Source organism: Ylistrum balloti, unplaced genomic scaffold (assembly GCF_031769215.1).
Source record: "Ylistrum balloti isolate Yb309-2 unplaced genomic scaffold, AGI_CSIRO_Ybal_v1 Utg369820, whole genome shotgun sequence".
Classification (NCBI taxonomy): Eukaryota; Metazoa; Mollusca; class Bivalvia; order Pectinida; family Pectinidae; genus Ylistrum; species Ylistrum balloti.
Genome location: NW_026781988.1, coordinates 191,858 through 211,956, shown reverse-complemented (window position 1 = coordinate 211,956; position 20,099 = coordinate 191,858). Strand labels below are relative to the sequence as shown.

Here is a 20,099-nt window from a genome sequence, read left to right as displayed (position 1 = left end):
CGTTAAGCCGGTAAATAATTAGATAAAGATATATAAAAGAATTAATTGATAAATAAAAATAAGTAACCAAATAAATAAATAGATAGATAAAAGATGAAAATAAATAAAAGAATAAATAAAGATAAATGAATGAATTGATAAACTCTCTTGTTCTTTCCTGATGTAACAATTCTGTGGGAGTGTAAATATGCACATCCTTCGTCACTTTGTTACTTTGTCATTTTTATCTGATAAGGAAAGTGATGAAACTTATTCAGCGAAGTAAGAATAAGAGTCCGGCTCAGAACGGTAGAGACAAAAAAATACTCTTCCTTTTCACTCTGTCAACATCCTCATAGAATTTAAGCTCAGTATTTGTAGTCAAACACTGAAGCACCCGTCTCCGCCTGCCCCTGAAGCTAACATTAGTTGCTGTCCGAGATTTCGATGCGTGTCTCCAGCTGGAAAATGTGCATACCATCGCAATCCAAGGTATCTATCGAGAGCTTGGACAGGTATTTGGTTTCGGCGTATCTTGAGCCTTAGTAGATATCCATGATCTTTGCAGGGCTCAAGGTGGTTGTGATGGAATATTGCCTCTCTTGTCAGCTATCCGCTATAAAACCGGTAAGTTCATGGCTGCGATGATGTATGGACCCACCGAGGACGGTTTAACCTTTGGGCACTGACCCACCTTGGTTGCCGAGTGTCCACTTTGAGCACAACGTCCCCAACTTAATAATGATTTTGGTTAAGGTGTTCATCATAGGAGCGTTTCTACCGGTCCTGTGCCGCTCACGAGCTAACTGGTGAACTCCTTGCAATTGTCCTGAAATGACTGTACATATAGCGTTCCTGATTAAACGATATATTATCCAGGAAAGTATCAAGTGGTTGACTCCCAAATATCATGATGTTTGGGGTAAATCTAGTCTGTTAGTGGTTTATAGCTCGAATAGCACCTGCCAGATGCTGCAACCTCTTTATGTTCTTGGAAGAATGGATAAACATGTGATCTTCTGAGTTAGCCCCTCTAGCAATCATTTATACTTGTATAGTCAGGACAAATATTCTGATATCCTTACCTGAATTAACACTGGAGAACCTGGTTATCCAACAATATTGTATAATTGGAAAGGTCGAATGATGCCGTGAAAATTCATGCCGATAATAACGGCATCCCCGATATCAGTCTCTACGTATGCGGCCTTGGTGTAAATGGATAAAACACACACATTGATTCTGATGTATCTTTTATTGTTTTTTTTCCCCCAAATATTCCATAGCCCCAATGTTGTATGATATGAAAAAGCTCTGTTTCTCGACTAACAGTGTATATTGTCTGTACAAATATTATTATCATCCGTAATTCACTATGTGTAAATCAAATAAACACGGGTCTAACAAATTCAATATCCAGTCAAATACTTGCAAGCACCACATCGATCTGACCATATCATAAAAAAAACAATGAGCAAATACAATCATGCAAACATCATCATGATTTAAAATCAAATTCAAATATAAAGCAAAAAATGAACAAAAGAAACATTTACACACGGACCTCTGAAAATAGCACGAGGGAAAATATGTGGTGTTCCGGAATAGGCAGCGCCCTGTAAATCTTGATGATTCCAAATTAGTAAAGGCACGTTCTCAAATGAGAACAAGGTATACAACGACGGAACCAATAGGAAAACTAACGTCAAGCTTCTTATCACACAAAGAAATGAAACATTTCTCAATGAGATCACTATGGCGACCATAAAACTTCCCCATAATTTTCATCATTAGTCATTGGTAATTAATTTTTTTACCATTTCTTATTGTAAAAAATTTTAAAACAATCGTATTGTCATATGTATAGACTTCAGAAAAGTAGTTCCAATATGGCGTAGTCATAAGGTTAAAAATTGAATTTGCCTTGCGTGTATTATGATGGTTCCTTGAAATTGAGAATCCGAACACCCTAACAATGTTCACTATCGCCAGTCGTATTTTTGAAAATCATGTAACTTGTGTTATCAAAACAATAAGAAAGTACTGAAGTGAAGCACAGAGCTTGTTGTATTGTTCCCTATATCTCTATATCTCTTCATCGATACTAAAGTTAGGTAGTGTCTGTGAACACAACCCTGATGTAAACGTCCTACACTTGGCCTTAAATGGATACATCATTTTTACGGATTGTTCTAACAATGAAGCTACCGATTACAACAAGTGATTTACGATACTGTCATGCGTACAATCTATACAAGCAGTATCGATTTCAGGAAAACTCACACTGTCGAGTCGAAAATAAACTTCGTTCAAAGGTTTTTAAAGTTGAATGTCCATATATCTCGTCGTGATCGTTTTGCAAAGTGTCTAAAATTATAACCAAAGCTTGACCGGTATATAGATTAACAGTTATTCTGAAATTTGAAAATTTGATTTTTTACATACATTGTGAGACTTATATACGTCATGTCATACCGTTAAAAACAAACTGAGGTACACACACTCAAATCCATTTTAAACCAATCCAGCCTAGTTAGGTACACGAAACTCACCTCAATTTAACGAAATCCTGTTAACAAACACAATGTAGTAATTACCAGTCCAGCCTAGCGAGGTACATGAAAATGACCTCACTTTAACGTATTTCTGTTAAACCCCTTAACTCCCAACTTCCCATTTCTACGCATTGTAGAAAACCCGTCATATCTCCCTCATTTGTGGAGGTATTGATCTACTGATTAAATCTCATAAATTTGTAGAAAATGCCGATCAACTTTTGATCTTAGTAAATTTTGATTTGGTAAACCTACATTTTTTCCTGTGAGATGACGTCAGAAAAAGCATGCAGCACGCGATATCGCACTGTACATGTAAACGCACCTACTCCATATGTACCCTTGTGCAATTTTTTGTGACGGCTTTCTGAATTTTGCGTAACATCGACTAGTGGAACCAACTTTTATTCGCAATCTCCGCGAGCGCTTTATGGTATTATGTGTTGTAATTCTAAACCAACAAGCTTCAGCTGTCGATCATACATTTTTTTTATTAAATGAACAAACATCCATTTTTATAAAGATCAGTAATAACAACACTCCAATATATAAATTTGACTTATTCATTCATCAATTTAACAAGTTTAACGTGCGCTATTAAAGCCTTTTGTCTTTCAACATTTCAGGAGACGCAATAAATTTGACAATCAGGTTGTTATGCATATAAACAATGTCTCTACTTAAATTACACAAGTTGATAAATATGAATTCATTAATATAGGTTTTCCACCCTTATATGCTCATATTTATATCATGCCCCTCGTTTCAATTGATTTAAGCTTTGTATGCATGTCTGTGTTCTAATATATATATGAATATAATTCAGGAGTTATATTCCATATCAGAAGAGAAAAATAGATGTTTACTTGTTGCATTGTATAAACGATGTAAACATATAAAATGTGTATGCAGATCTTTCTTCAAAGAAATTTAGGTTGCCATCGTAACCAGGCCACTATACACTGGTGATTGTGTTATATGCACCAAGTTGTATGATAAGCGTGGTGATTTCAATTTCCCTCTTGTGAATTTCTCATTTCTGCATCCCTAACCTATGGTGTTTTCATGTTGCAGTTGGTTCGATATTCAAAGGACTCTTCTTTTTATCACTATTTTCCTACAAGAAGTTATAAAATGACAGATAAACTCGTAACACAGAGTTTCAAATGATGCAGGTTGATGAAAAATGAATGGGAAGTTTTAGTCAAATGTCGTCAAAGTTATCCCAATGAAAAATACTCTACTTGTTTGTATGATGTGAGGCGGTAATAATAATAATAAGAAGAATAAATTTATTCAGGAGAAATATGTACAGATTTGTATACAAAACATGAATATATGGCACATATAACATGTTATACATAATCATGAATAAGTTGTTTGCTACATCTTTAATGTATCAGCTAGTGATATTTATAAATAAAGACAAAAGTACATATATCCTAGGATTTCCCAAAAAAGCGTTAAAGCGTTTATTCCCATTGGGGTCTTTAAAATGGATTTACAAATGTATTTCCCTCAATAATATACATAATAACTATCATGATTCTCTTGCATTTTGTTTTGAAAGTGACATTTCACTTGGGTTTTGAACTTAAGCTTGTTTGATATACTTTCAATATAATCTGGAAGAGAATTCCATTCTTTTGTGCCGGTAAAGTAGAATGTTGTAGATTCTTTACCTTGTACTGATGGGAGACTGAAATTATATGCTGAGGATCGAGTATTTGTTCCGTGTTCTAAAATGAGAACGTGACATTACTTACTTGGATTGACCAAATTTAACGACCACGTCCATCGTATTTACCCACCAGAACTGATATCGGAGACACGGCAGACTTTTCTATATCAGCCTGTCTGCCTTTCTCAAACTTTTCCTACAACAAAACCAACATGATGATTTCAATTTTAATTTCCCTATCGCGAATTTTCCATTTCATGATAGCATTATCCTGCATCTCCAACCTATGGTATTTACATGTCACAGTTGATTCGATAATCAAGGGCCTGTTCCCATTATCACGATTTTAATGCAAGAAGTCGTTAACTGATGATCAAACTCGTAAGACAGGAGTTCAAACGATGCAGTTTTAAGAACGCGACATTACTGACTTGGATTGACCAAAGTTAACACGACGGATGTTGTCGTTGAAGAAAAAGGCTCTTACTCTTCCGGAACACATGTTTTTACTCTTATTGCACTTTTTCAGTAGGTTTTGTGTAGACCTTTCTATTGTTCGTATTTCGCCCTTGTTTTATTCATTTGAGTTTGGATTATGATTTTGTTGACAAAAAGGTATTTTCAGTTGTCTATACATTCAAACATATAGTTCATCATGACAACTATAAGACATACAGAGTAAACACGTTGAAAAATTAATTTCATATTTCTGCTACACTGGGTTGTGACATCTGAAAATAAATATTCAGTAAAGCTTGTAATTTAGACATACATCTATACATCAGAGCTTATATAATGTGTACATATTAACTTTTCATTCAATGCTTCCTGAGATAAATTGTTTTTACACACAATATTAACGTTCATCAAAAAATAAGCTTTTCAGTTTCCTATTATATGTTCTGGTGGTTGACTAAACTGTTATACAAAACTTGTCTTATGTGATGAACTTAAGGCAGACCAAAATGAAATTTGCTTATTTCAACAACATCAAATATTCGATTAAGAGCTAGTAACCATGGCAACAACCACGAATCAGTAAATTTCTGGCAGATATGTATTCATCGGTTCCTAATCCAGTAGTTCACAATATTATGAATTTCGGATGTAATTTTTTATTCACTTCATCTTCCAAAACATTAACTAATGCTAGGATTGCGACAATTTTTTTTCAAATGTTTAAAAATTCTGGTTGCTATGGTAACATCATTGTTCGTAAAACATTATTTTTGTCCAAAAAATTGGAAAGCTTGTATCCCCATGTTTCTAAATATATGGGGGTTGCGTAACAAAAAGTTGACTGGAAAAGGGTGAACATTAACGTTGATGCAAAATAACAGATTTTCCTTAGTGTCATTACAAATTCCTGGGAGTTAAGGGGTTAACACACAGTGTGGTAACACCACAGCGGTCTAGTGAGGTCCATGAAAGTTACCTCACTTTAGCGAAATTCTGTTAGCACACAGTGTTTAACACCACAACGGCTATGCGAAGTAGGTGAAATTTACCCGAGCTGTGTGCTAGGTCACCAATTTGAAGATCGCGGAGTCGATGCACTGTGCAACACTGCACCACTAAAGCGGGGTACATAGATAAATGTCATGTGACGTAGATATTCGATTTCGGGGTCGGAAAAGTGAGGTGACGGGAAAGAGTACCTCGTGAATATGTTGTCATGCTATTCACCTCGGAACATAATGTAAACACACACACACACACACACACACACACACACACACACACACACACACACACACACACACACACACACACACACACACACATCACAAATCACTCATGGCACAAGCAGTAAATAATGACAGTATAGTGAAACCTCACTATTAAGACCACTTTGGGAACTGGACAAAAGTGGTCTTGATAGTGAGGTGGATCAGATTGTTTAAAATAAAGACTGTTGATGTTTATAATTACTTTGAGTTTGTTAAACTGTATACAAAATAAGACAAAAATGGCGAACTGACAAAATATTATATATGTATAAATTCCTTAGTTTATATCATAATATACAGGGAGGTCGGGATTATTTGAATCTTTTGTTGTTGGGATACAAAGATGGGTGTAGGTACTGTATTTTCATACCAAAGTTATGGTAAGTATTACCTCATAAAAATTGGTTTTACACGAAAAAATCTCAAATTTCGCTACTACAAAAACAGTTTAAAAGAAACCCCTCGACAACGAACGTGTGCGTGTACGAGAAACAGAAACAAAAAACAGAAATAAAATGTTCTTTAAATAACAACAGGGGAAACGTCAGCGGAATCACCAGGCATAATTGCTTGCAATGAACACAGGCTTTTTTCATATCGCACAAATACCTCAATAGGACAATTTGAATCTTTGCACGATATTTTTATATCATGGATGATGATTTATGCATGTTGGGGGAGCTATCCGTGTCTGTTTGTCTAAAGTGACATATATTTCAACGGCGTCTCCATTTGAGTACTAACATTCAGGTTTTTGAGATTTTGCGAATCTTTTATCTCCAAGATTCCTACTCTTTTATACAGGCTCACGCACTGCCTGTCTATTAGTTGGACATGCTGGTATTTCATAGTTAACCTCCATTTAGAAGACGCTAGCTTTGAGTTCGTCCTTTTAACGCACCAGTCGCAATTTCTACTCAAATTCCTTTGTAACGTAACTGCCTTCACGTAGTCATGTATCTGTGTCGTAAAATTGAAATTTAAAAACTGATACATGCTTTTTGTTTTTTCTATGGAGTCATTTGTGAAACGCTCATATTGTAGGATTCTGATACTTTGTGGGTATTGTTGATAAAGTTGTTCTGCTAATTTGATATCAGACAACATTCGATTACATTCTGAAGCAGCGTGTAACAAACTGTCATTTAATCGCAGTCTCAGTTGCGAGGATATTCTTGCTCTTGGATCCCGTAGTAAATGTATGACTTTCAGCCTTGGAAGCCATTTAAGTAACAATTGCACAGAAGCCATTTCTAAGCGAATGGTCTTTATGATCCAAACTTTACTAGAATTGCAAGGTTTTGTAAAACGTTTTAAACAACTTTTGATGCGGTATTTAGTTTCGTTAAATTTTGCCCTTTTAAAGCAGTTGTAGAAATCTGCGAAGACATTAGAGTGGGCCAGCATCATGCTTGTGAGATCTTTTATGTTGATCTTCTCTACATCGCACTTGTACCATCGATACAACATCTCCGCTAATATCGAAGTGGTGTCTTTCTTGTTGAATAATCTGTCAATGAAATGACCATTTACATTAGATATTTCGCATGATATGAAAACTATTTAGGAAATTGTACAACTGAAAGTAATGATCATGAAAAAATACATCGATCACGTGTCCCCTCACGTGGACATAATTGACGACAGTTTATTGTTGTTCCATCGAAAGGTCATGATGACGGCATGGTCAATTCGTAATTAAATTGAAACTCGTAAGATATGTAGATTGTAGAATAGACAAACCAGTGGATAACCTCTTTTAATCATTTAGAGTTAAATACAGTAAAGTCAAACAATAAATTAAACTGCATCATACAGCTGTTTCATCCTTGCAGGACTTGTCAGTGATGCTACGGACCAAACATTTGAAGCCTAAGAGACGACTGAGAAAAGAGATCGAAAGAAAAGTCAAAATATAGATGGCAGCAGCCCCATAATTGAATATATTTCGTAATTGTCATATCAGACAATTTTAGAACAACGTCAAGTACACGTGTATTTATTCTGAACATGAATCGCGAACAGGTTAAAGCAAGCCATAAGTAACCATTGAATTGTATCAGATTTTTGGAGAACAATACCTTTGTGTTGAATTAAGAAAAGTTACGTTGTTTCCCTGCATGATATCTTCTTCAATGTATCTTAAAGGTTCAAACATATAAGCACTGCCTTCATGGTGTTGTAATATGTCTCCAATCATAGTTGATCCACTGCGCATGTACGTTAACACAAGCACACAAGCTGGTCCGGTATCTATCAATGTATAAAACACTTCATTGTATTAATGCAACATATTAACTTAACATCATTTTAACACCACGTCAATATAAATGTCTTCCTATACCGTAAATTGGACCATTTTGGTGTCTTAGCTAAAATAAACTTGTTCGTGTATCTCTATCTGTTTTTTTTTTCATTATCCTTTGGTCAACCATCTTTGTGAATGGAATCTAGCGCTCTTTTTAAACAAATATTTATGCAAAGCATCAATGAGACACGTGTGACCACATTGTTTGTTTGTTTTTTTGTTTGTTTTTTGTTTTTGTTTTTGTATTTTTGTTTTGTTTTTAGTCTTTTCTTATAAATTTATTGGGAAGCATTTTGCTACATATACCATTGTTGAATCATGTTCTGCATGTCTCCAGTAAGCCAAACAACTTCAATGTCTTTGTGCACCGGAAGTACAATGTTGTTAGCGCGATTGCTCAACACGTAAGAAGGATGGTTCGTTGTCCCGAACTATACCCAATCTACGTGGCGATGTTTTAGCCAAAATTTAATTGGATAATTAGACTGGTAATAAATCGTCAGAGACCAATTGCTGTGTATACAATGGACTAATATGCCGTAATTAGACATGTGTTACGCGCAGGTGACTTTCTACTTTGTGTAGGTATGGATTGATTTCGTCCGAAGACGTGCCGATGTTTTAGCAAAATTGAAATTCGAGACCACGAAGTGAATTTTCTTTTGCTTTACAATTAAAGGGACTCAAAAATCGCTTTTACTCAACAAAATTTCGACTCAATGAAATTCGAGTAATCTGCACTAATATATAGTGATGTATAAATAAAAGATATAGAAGGAAAAGAAATCGAGAATTATTTCGACTCAAACGGAATTTCGACTCAAGCGATTTCGAGACAACGAGTTTCAACTGTATATAAACACATTTAAAACTAAAGATTTACATATCGTTAATAAAGGTCTTTATCGGCTTTGATCAGTTTGTGGACAGTGATAGATATCATCAATTTAGACTGAAAATATGTAAACTCTGAACATTTTAACGAAGTAAATTTAACCTACCAGCTCAATTACTTGTTACTGGTTTACCTCGCAGGAATACGTCAGTTTGCCTACTTACCTTCAGCTTCTAGTTGTTGTGGTGCAAGAAACTTTGAAGAATTAGAATTTCCTGAAACAAGACAATTCATTCTATATTTTATTACACGAGATCCCAAGGCTAAAACATAAGACATCGTTTCATGGCTAAAACGATACTTGATATCATGGTTTTAACTCTTGGCAGAGAAGAGAGGAATTATTTGGGGAAAGTGTAGATATAGGATAAATAACTAGAATTTTTGAACGTGTCTACGCATGCCTAATTTCACACATTCCAAACTATTTACATATCAATCCGACGATCTGAATATCTGTCAAACAAAGCGTGAAAAACACTTTATCGAGAGTGGTAATATAAATGGGAAGATCAGATTGTGAATAGGAACTCGTTAAGGGTCACCTGTGTAATGGGACTATCTAGCCTTGCTATCAAGACATTTCCAACAAGTCAACATATTATAATCCAAACTCAAATTCAAATAAAACCAGTGCAAATATAAACTACTTTACTTTCATTATACTACTATATATTTACACGGATGCAGATGAAAAATAGTATGAAGAGACCACGTGTTCTGGAAAAGTAAGCGCCTTATGCTTCATCGACGACACCGGTCATGTAAATTTTGGTCATTCCAAGTAATTAATGTCACGTTCTCAAATGAGTACAAGGTATATAACAACGGAACCAAAAGACAAACTAACTAATAACAAACACATCCAGCTTTATATTGAACAAAAACGTGGAATAGCTTTTTGGAGCAGTATATTATCAGGCACTAACCGCATACACAAGTGTCCAGCAAAGAGTACGTTTTCCAATCAAAAATAAGCCTTTATACACCTTCGCGAAAAAAATCTTGTCCATCTTGATACATATTCAAAGGAGGTCTTATACCATGCGCGCAACTTTGTTTCAGAGAAATTGTTTAACAAGACAGGTGCAGATCAAGAATTCATAAGCTTTTAGAAGCGACTTATACTATTGAGGAAAGTATCTGATCAAGCATTCACATTTTCCTATATATTGTATTACATAAATCTAGATGGATTTCATCTTCGTTCGGTTTGCCGTACTAAGCTCCTTTCGTAAAAATTGCCTTAACGAGCGTTGAACATGGTTGTGTTTGGTGATACAGTAGGTGTATATAGTCATTATAGTAAGATTTAGTTATCAACAAATAACAACAAAACGATACAAAGCCAATGCATACATATCTAAGAAAATTACATCTCAAATAAATTTACACAAAAGTATCTTATCAGTTAAAATCACACCATGTTTCTTTCTAAAATAAAATAAAACTAGAAATTGTTGCAAACAATTTTGCGGGCTTTTCACTTCTTTGGCGACAAGTTGACCGGAAGTTGACATTGATCCTGATAACAATATATGAGAAAGATTCCTTGTTTGTTAGTCTCTACAACATACCCAAAGATGAACTTTGAATCTTGAAACGTTAAGGAGATATAACTACATAATAACGAAGAAATACACTTTTTAAAAGTTCAAACATATTTTACCCCTGTGACCTTGAATGTCGGTCAAGGTTATTCATATTTGCAAGCCTTATAATGTAACATCTGATGATCAGTATATCGCCAATAATAGTTCTCTGGACCTTGTAAAACTTGACAAGAAGATTATTGAACACTGGTACCCTATTTTGTATATTTGAACTTTGACCCCTTTCGGAAACCGGAAGTTGGCATTTTGAGGGAAGTTTTTCTTCTGACAATCAATAGGAAGTCTCCACAGAAGGTTTATAATCAATTTGCACCACTGTGTGCCTTTTAGAAAGTGAGAAACTGTCATATAACGATTCTTAGTTAATTGACCTCTGTGACCTTGAAAGTGAGTCAAGGTCATTTATATTATCAAACGTTGTTGCCAGTTACATATGCTTCATAAATGTGAAATAAAGAGCCTCTAGGCCTTTCAGAACTTGAGAAGAAGTTTTTTCAAAGATTGGTACCCTTAACAGCACTTTTCAACTTTGACCCCCTACTGCAAACCGGAAGTTGAATTTTGAGGTACGTTTCTCTTATATCAATCGACAGGAAATGTCCACAGAATATTTATGCCCAAAGGTGAAGACTTTGGGCTGCTTAACAATGGAGAAATTACCTTTAACGATTTTTACATAATTGACCCCTGTGACCTTGAAAGTGAGTCAAGGTCATTTATATTTACAAACTTGAGAGATAATTAAACAGACATCTTACACTTGAAATATCAAGACTCAAGGCTTTGCATAACTTGAGAAGAAGTTTATCAAAGTTTGAAACTGAAAATAACACTTTTGAACTTTGACCCCTACCGAAAACCCAAAGTTGACCTTTGATCCCAGTTTTTTTCCTGTGGAAAGTGTTTTCTTTTTAATTCACATAATATGATAAAAACTGAGGTCACTAGCTTAAGCAGTTCTTGAGCTTCGGCATTTGTTGCAAATCTGGACATAAAAGGATGATTTGAAATTCCAGAGAAATAAGCGATTAGTATAATAACCACCCACATCGTCAAATGAAGAATACAAAAACAATATTTGGAATAATCTGACCCTGCCTTTTTGCCTTTCGGACAAACAACTACATTACAACAACACTGACAAGAAATTTGTCTGTAGATAGGTTATATGTGATATCGAGTCACGCACTAAACGATGGCGCTGAAAGCTATTCCAAAGGGCTAGATTTTTAAAACAACAATCACCAAACAAACGAAAAGGCCAGTATCTTACAGACAGTGTTTCTTCTGAAGTTAAAAGCTGCATTTTTCTTTCAGATTGTGTGTTTTATTCCCGCGTTAGTAAACGTACGTTATTTAATTATTTTGTCATCAAGTTAAAAAAAACTTAATAGCTTTTTATTGAAGAGAAATAAGCATCAAAGCCTTATTAAAATCTGTATGAATTATATTTTAGAGCGGAGTGTTGCAAAGCTGGTGACGTAAATGTGTGATGCCTGAAAATACGCTACACAGGCACGGAAAGAACGAACACTTGAAATAGGGGTGGTGTTATTTCGTATTTCTGTAAAAATATCAGTAGATACATTTGAACGTCAAATCAATCTATAATGAGTATATGACAGGAAAATTTAACATTTTAAGTACGCGAAATTGAAACTCTCTTTTTCTTCGCAGTTCGTCTCTTTAAATTAAACGTTGCTAAATGAAGAGTGGTTCCCAGTAAAACGCACTAATCGAATTCTAATTATTTACTTTAGGATCAAAGCTACAGAAACACAAGTATGTTTTCTGAAGAGGTGTCCATACATACAAACAGGTATTTGAAAGCCCTATTGATGGCCATTATCCCAATATAAATTGGTTTCTCCCACGATTTGACTCAGTTTCCTCATCGCGAAAGTCTAATATTGACTCTGCATATATATGTATTCCTTTATTCCAACTTCCGCTTTCTCCTGATACCACACCAGCTGGATTGTGAAGTTATTGATACCTTGTTAGTAGAGATTGAAAATGACACATAATACACCAAATACGATTTGACATTGATTGAAATATTAGAAAACAAAAAAATAACTTAATGACATAAGATATATTGGAAAACAGTTTGTACAGAAACAATTAAATGAAAAAAATATCAGAAATCTAGTAAATGAGATATACGAGATAAGGGGTGTTCAAAATGAATTATTTACCTTCGGTCTCGAATCTGGACAGCAAATCATATGTATTCCCGTATGAGATAATAGTCACTGATACATACATAACTACAATTAAAACAATAGAGAAAAATAAAGATTTCATGCTGTTAAAACCTCCCATTTTGATTCCCCAATGTAGCAAATTGGTCCAACTTTCTGAACTGTTGTTAAATGTTAAAATCTCTGCAATATATCACGAGGTCAAAAGTTACGCTCTAACGACAAACAGCTACCTATGGGATGGACTCATACATAATAAGGTTCTTTACTAATATCATAGATTCTACTTCAGTAACTAAATATAGATAATGATTTTGTTGTTTTGAGTTAGGATCAATTACATGATTATAAAAGTCATTTTAATTTGACAGGTTTCGAAATAGCACTGGACTCGTCATTAATTGGTCTTTCTATTTTTACACCTCTCAGGGTAATGAGTGGTGTGCCTCCGACAACAACATTCACATGTATACGTGAATGTTTCAGTTCAGTACTAGCTAGAGACCCTGTGTAACATGTACAACACTTAAGATTTATCTGAATATGCATGGTTTGTTTACAAAATGATAGGAAAATGAAAGTAATAAAGTTTTAATGAAAGTAAAAATCCCTTTCTGACGGCATGAGATTAAAGATGATTCTGAGAATAAAACAGTTCATTGTGCAGACATCGTGCGCATATTGCACATTGTGTAGACATCGTGCGCACATTGCACATTGTGCAGATATCGTGCGCACATTGCACATTGTGCAGACATCGTGCGTACATTGCACATTGTGCAGACATCGTGCGCACATTGCACATTGTGCAGACATCGTGTGCATATTGCACATTGTGCAGATATCATGCGCACATTGCACATTGTGCAGACATCGTGCGCATATTGCACAGTGTGCAGATATCGTGCGCACATTGCACATTGTGCATATATCGTGCGATCATTGTACATCGTTCAGACATCGTGCGTACATTGCACATTGTGTTGACATTATGCGCACATTGCACATCGTTCAGACATCGTGCGTACATTGCACATTGTGCAGGTATCGTGCGCACATTGCACATTGTGCAGACATCGTGCGCACATTGCGCATTGTGTTACATTGTGTGATTCGACAAACGTAATGAGTCCAATGCATCACAATGATACTTATCTATATTGTTGCTATTTATTTCCAAACCATTGCACATTGTGTAATATTAATAATTCATGTTAAAGAGCCCAAGGATTTTTATATTGTGCGAGGAACCGGAACAGAACAGTTTACGCATATCATTACATATCCTATCAGACATTTATCACCTCGGCAAAGATGCGTTATACAATGTACCACTGCGCCACTTTACCATCGCATTTACTGGCAGCTATTAACACCATAAAACATATTGCCATATTACATAGTGCTATTTGATAACTCATTTAATGATGTATGTTTTCTTGTTTTTTTTTTGTTTTGTTTTGTTTTTTTTTTTTTTGTAATATTAATAATTCATGGGGGGTGGGTTTACGCATCTTTTTTCTCTTTTATTGCCATATTACATAGTGTCTTTTTGTTTTGTTTTTTGTTTTTTTTTTTACTCATTTTTGGATACTAGTTCTAACTGAAAGCTTTACTTTGTAAGTAATGAAACTAATGAAACACGACAGTACCCGTATCGCTACCGTACCCAAATTGAAACCTTTAACGAGAAAAGTGTCCATCATACCTTGCGAATGAAATATGCAGGAATTCCCTCTAATTATGTAAAAATAACAACATCTAAATATTTATTCAACACAGATTTATTGTACAAAACATCTAAGTTTCTCTGCAAGACCCTTCGAAATGGGGAAAAAATGTCATAAATGTTCCCATCACATATCATACGGCCAAGGGACGGGTATTTTTCTAGTCCTTCTGGGCATTTTTAAACATAATCAAGGAATCTGTTGTTACAAAATAAACTCAAACATCCGAAACAATCACTTTCGTGTAAAAAATGTCTAAGTATATTTTCAGTGGTTCGATTTTGTATCCACGAGCCATGACTGTTGTCGTCTCCGCCATCTTGTTAACAGTGCTTAGCGCATGTCGCCACTAAAATACGCCAGGTGTCCGGAAGAAAATCCGGATACGCTTTTCGCGAAAAGAGAATTGTTTTTGCTAACCTACAAAATCATTAAAAAATAATAAATTCTGAAAAAAATCGATTTATTCGTAGATTCTAATGTACGTTATATAGAATGTATTATTTCGTCTACTGAAAACTTCATAATACACCAATTAACTAACTTGTGAATATCTACACGTGTATCTATGAGGTAAAGTTGATCTCGTCTCTTTTGCTAAGTAATAACACAATTTAAACAGAAAACTAACCTTTCAAATGTATGCAGGGGCCTACACCTATTCAAGTTGCTGGTCATGATAAAAATAAATGTTTTTTTTTTTTTTTTTTGCTTACCTGGACAGAAGGTACTTGCTGATGAGCATTGTGTGTATAGTTTACCCAGGCACAGGTGATTGTGATTCGGTTAAGTGTTGCTTCATAAGTTAAGATCTTTGTAATTTCAAATAGAACACAGAGCGAAGCGATCACTTTGATATTTGCTGCTTTATCTGACATTATGCCGCGCGATGTTCAAAAACTCATTTATAATTGCTACATTAATTAATTGATAATCAAGGATAACATGTTTGTTTTAAATCCATTATTGAACAGATCATGTTTGAATAGTAAAACAGGCCTCTAGACGAATCATGACCAATTGGCTTGTGTATTCTATTTATAGACTTACATTGTTTCAGTTTGTTAGGAAAGATTAATAGGTCAATATTTGATCAACAGATTAACATAAATTACCAGCATGATATTCTTGATACAGGATATTTTAACTCGGTTTAAGTCACATGTCCTGTTGGTGATGTTACTAAATAGAACTACAAGTGATGTGGATACTTTGTAGTGGTTAGATACAGAAACACTCGTCATGGCTTTACGTCTTGTGTCTATCTTCACGCTTATTGTGACGGTTGGATTGGGTGCAATGTTCACGTTGATTTACTCCACGCATACCTTTAAAAAAGACCCGATCGGTAAGTGTATTCTGTCTGTGTATTATTCGGGCATATTTTATTTATGTCAATGGTTATAGTTCAAGTTTCTTGTGGAACCACCCTTTTTGATGCCGATCAAATTCCACAGGTAAAATATCTCATAACTTACTTGGATTGACCAAAGTTTACAATGCTGGTGTCGTCGATGAAGCAGAAGACGTCCACTCTTCCGGAACACCTGGTCCTATTCTCCTTGTACTTTTTTCAAGAGTCTAAGTGTAAATCTTTCCTTTGTTTATGTGTTGTCCTAGTTTTATTGAATTTGAGTTTGGATTATGATTATGTTGACATGTTGATGTTTTCTTGTTTCTTTTATTTATGAGGGAAAGTTTCTGTTTCCAAAAAATCGCGAAAAAGCATGAGAAAGGAAAGATATAAACCTGTGTATTTTGCCGATTTGTTTAATATACTTGTTTTTGATATTTTAAACAATACTTGGACATACATATTTGTTAGTGAAAAGAATCCCAGCGTTCGATATTATATGCAAATTGTATTTTCCTTTCTATGCTTGTCTATAAGGATGGTAATGGACATATTAAATCACAATGGAGACTATTAGCTGAATTTAAGTACATCATTTATGAATGTGCAGTGTTTTTATTTTAATATCCATTATTCCAGAATTAAAGATAACAACTTACCTGTTTTCAACTCATTAATATCAAATATCAAAACAGAAAAAAACAAACAAGCAAACAAAACAAGTAAAAAAATTACCCACGTGTCAACATAATCATAATCCAAACTCAAATTCAATAAAACACGAGAAAGAACGAGATGAGCGGTTAATGCAGAAAGGTCTGTCATGTCTTTGATCACCAACTCTGTTGGTTATATCCGATAGACGTGATCTATGAATTTCTTGTTATCTAAAATCAAGACCTCGTCCACATACCTGAAAGTAGAATTAACCGAATTTGCAAGGTCCATGTGACCATTTTTGATATATGAAAACAAAAACATGTCAGCAAACAGAGAGGTACAGGTAGTTCGCAAATGTATACCAGTTGTTGGTTGGAAGATCTGACCACCAAACTCAAAGAAGATGTTGCCAGCCAGAAACTTGATAATTTTTATGATTTCGTCTCCTTATGTATATATATTCTCTTCGATCTGGACATATTTTTCACCAAATACGACTCACAATCATTTTCTTCTACCATCGATCACCTTTATTGAAAAACAAAGCTCTCATAACAAGAGATCATAACAAGAGATCAAATGCATTCTTTCAGTTAAGACTGGGGTATAGTATTGTGCAGAGTGACATATCAAAAGATGTTTTGATAGATGATTAGTAGCTTTACTAAAGGGTTGATTGTATAGCTAGACGACCATATATATGGGTTTTTGTGCAGTTAAGGAATCCAATACAAACGGGGGAAGTTCGTATTCTTATCTTTGATAGAAAATAAATCTTAATTATTGTAATACAGAAGCATAATTAGCAAATGATAATTAAGGAGTTTTATTTATTCAATTAAATAAATCCGTGGAGCAAATGGAATGTCCCAAATCATGTTAATGGAAGGAAGAATTAAGTATTATGTTTAAGAGAGAGCACTCGTAAGTAAGCAATTATTTTCTTTTTAACCTGGCAATAGTGATATTACAAGAATCGTGAGAAATTGTAAAATCAATAATGAAATACATTTAGTTGGGGAATTATTTTCTTCAATATATATTTAAAATGTAAAAAATTCTATTTCAGAGCTATGCCCTAGTGAACCGTCACAGTCCGTTCGCGCACTCAGCATGCTTAATTCCAAGAGGAAGATATCGTACGTGCTTGTCGTTACACATCCCCGTAGTGGTTCGACCTTGACAGGTGACATCATTCAGAAGTATGAAAACAGTTTCTATGCGTTTGAACCACTTCGATTTGCAGCCGAGTCCATGCAACTTGGGCAAACTGTCATTTATCTAAATGGCACAAAACGGTCAGTCTGTTTTTGGCGTATTATAAATAAGCATTTTTTTTTCAAAGTTTAGACCACTTAAAGCGTTAGGGTCACATGACCGTTATAACTATTACTTATTTTATTCAAGACAATGTGATCAGGACTAGGCAGAGTACACAAATATACTTCCGTACAGTATCATTACTCCTCATATCGTTTTCACGTTTGTTTTGAAGGCAGTATTTTCATATTACTTTCTTTATGTTGGTGTTGACACAATTAATTCTAATCTACCTTTAGAATGATTTATTGAACTTCACACAGCATGTTTTTTTTCCATGATTCTGTACTTCAATTATAGTTTCCTTTTTCAATTCTCTAGCAACTACAACTACACTCGAGATGCCGTTTGGGTGGAAGCCGATTTAGTATACAGATGGTTTACATGTGATTTCTGTCGTATCAACATCAAAGACCTGAAAAGCAAGTTTATTCAATCATATTCAACTAATTTACAGGCCTACGCCTATTGTCTTAAACGAAACAAATATGGATCAGTATCACAATGTGTACCATATTTACAAAGAACTTGTGAAAAGGCTAGAGTACGCGCCATCAAAACAGTACGCTTGTTTAGTCTGGAAACTATATCAATTCTATTAAAACGGATACCGCATCTCAAAATCGTATATCTTGTGAGGGACCCCAGGGGAAGACTTGCCTCCCAAGCTGCTTTAGACCCAACGGAGTGGAATATTGTGAAGGATCAATCAAGGACAATGTGTACACAACTGCACGAGGAAATAAGATACCTTACTGAAATATGGAAGCTTTATTCAGAACAGGTGAAAATTCTTATGTACGAAAGGTTTGCAATTTTTCCGATTGAAACATCGAAAAGGTTGTTCAGTTTTTTAGGTTTGGATTTTGATAAGTATTTACAGGTCTTTGTCAGATCGGTTACCAGTGGAAGTGTCGATAATGCAGGCTGTTACTGGTGTACAAAGAAAACAAATTCCCAAAAAACAGCCGTCAATTGGCGTAAGAGTATTAAATATGACTATGTTAAAATTATAGATGATCAGTGCAGCGATGTTTATCATCAACTTGGGTACATCAACATAAAAAACGAAGATCATCTTCGGAATACATCGAACTCGCTTGTCAGCGAAAGAAATCTAACATGTTTATTATTATGAATAAAGCAGATGAAATAATACACACACACACACACACACACACAACCACACACACACACGTACACACATATATATGTATAATACACACACACACAACCACACACACACACACACGCATACACATATATATGTATAATACATCACGTCCCTCTGGGACTCGTCAGTGATGCGACATCATACAGCTGCTTCGTTCGTCTAGGACTCATCAGTGATGCTACATCATACATCTGTTTCGTCCTTCTGGGACTCATCAGGGATGCTGCATCATACAGCTATTTCGTCTGTCTAGGACTCGTCAGTGATGCTACATTATACATCTGTTTCGTCCTTCTGGGACTCATCACTAATGCTTTGAAGCCAAGAAGGCGTCTTCGGAAAGTCCAAAGTAAACGAAAGAAAAGACAAAATAAAGACGGGGAGGTGCAACCTGTCCATGTTAAATAAATTTCGGAAAAATTCCTACATCAGATGTTTTTAGGATATCATCAAGTACATACATAAGTAACGGTAACAAATGTTCATTAATAGATTAATTAGTTTTAGAATGTTTGATATACAGTATTAAGTATTTGAGATAAGTAATAAAAGGAGAACAAATGTACTTGGTGTTGATGTTTTTGTCTTTTGTTATTTTTCCTGATAAACCATTATAACTTAGACAAAAACTAAGCAGAACATCTTGTTAATGACAAAAAATAAGATATTGAGAATATCGTAGGGGTCATGTAATTTAAAAAGATAATAAATCTACACGCCTATGGACACATGTATGATATTGCTTAATTCGGAAATAAAGACTGATAAAAAAGGCCATACAATGCAAGGTATTGTTCAAAGATAAGTCAACGGATAATTTTGTTTAAGCAGTAAGCATACACAATGTGTCTTGCCTGACAATATCACGTGGAATACTACTAAAATATACTCAATGC

At 34.8% G+C, this 20,099-nt stretch overlaps 2 protein-coding genes across 2 annotated transcripts; one reads left to right on the top strand and one right to left on the bottom strand.

Moving 5' to 3' along the window:
- Nucleotides 1-4,315: 4,315 nt before the first annotated feature.
- LOC132545041 (carbohydrate sulfotransferase 1-like) lies at nt 4,316-14,359 on the bottom strand. The gene is made up of 5 exons (XM_060208711.1): nt 14,314-14,359; nt 9,313-9,363; nt 8,027-8,198; nt 6,690-7,455; nt 4,316-4,411 (listed from the first exon to the last, which is right to left on the bottom strand). Exons 1-5 carry the CDS (start codon nt 14,357-14,359, stop codon nt 4,316-4,318), a joined length of 1,131 nt encoding a protein of 376 aa, XP_060064694.1.
- A 1,578-nt stretch (nt 14,360-15,937) lies between these two features.
- Nucleotides 15,938-19,167, top strand: LOC132545040 (carbohydrate sulfotransferase 5-like). Its single transcript, XM_060208710.1, has 3 exons — nt 15,938-16,043; nt 17,779-18,007; nt 18,351-19,167. The coding sequence occupies exons 1-3, from the start codon at nt 15,938-15,940 to the stop codon at nt 19,165-19,167; spliced, it is 1,152 nt and encodes a 383-aa protein (XP_060064693.1).
- Nucleotides 19,168-20,099: the final 932 nt, after the last annotated feature.

Excerpts from the sequence above, each read along its gene's own strand:
- LOC132545041 (XM_060208711.1), bottom strand. The coding sequence starts at position 14,359 with ATGGCAATATGTTTTATGGTGTTAATAGCTGCCAGTAAATGCGATG. Across the intron at positions 8,199-9,312 it reads ACAACAACTAGAAGCTGAAG|ATACCGGACCAGCTTGTGTG; the intron begins GTAAGTAGGCAA and ends ATACATTGATAG. Across the intron at positions 4,412-6,689 it reads AAAATCTCAAAAACCTGAAT|GAAAAGTTTGAGAAAGGCAG; the intron begins GTTAGTACTCAA and ends GTTTTGTTGTAG.
- LOC132545040 (XM_060208710.1), top strand. The coding sequence starts at position 15,938 with ATGGCTTTACGTCTTGTGTCTATCTTCACGCTTATTGTGACGGTTGGA. Across the intron at positions 16,044-17,778 it reads CTTTAAAAAAGACCCGATCG|AGCTATGCCCTAGTGAACCG; the intron begins GTAAGTGTATTC and ends ATTCTATTTCAG. Across the intron at positions 18,008-18,350 it reads TATCTAAATGGCACAAAACG|CAACTACAACTACACTCGAG; the intron begins GTCAGTCTGTTT and ends TCAATTCTCTAG.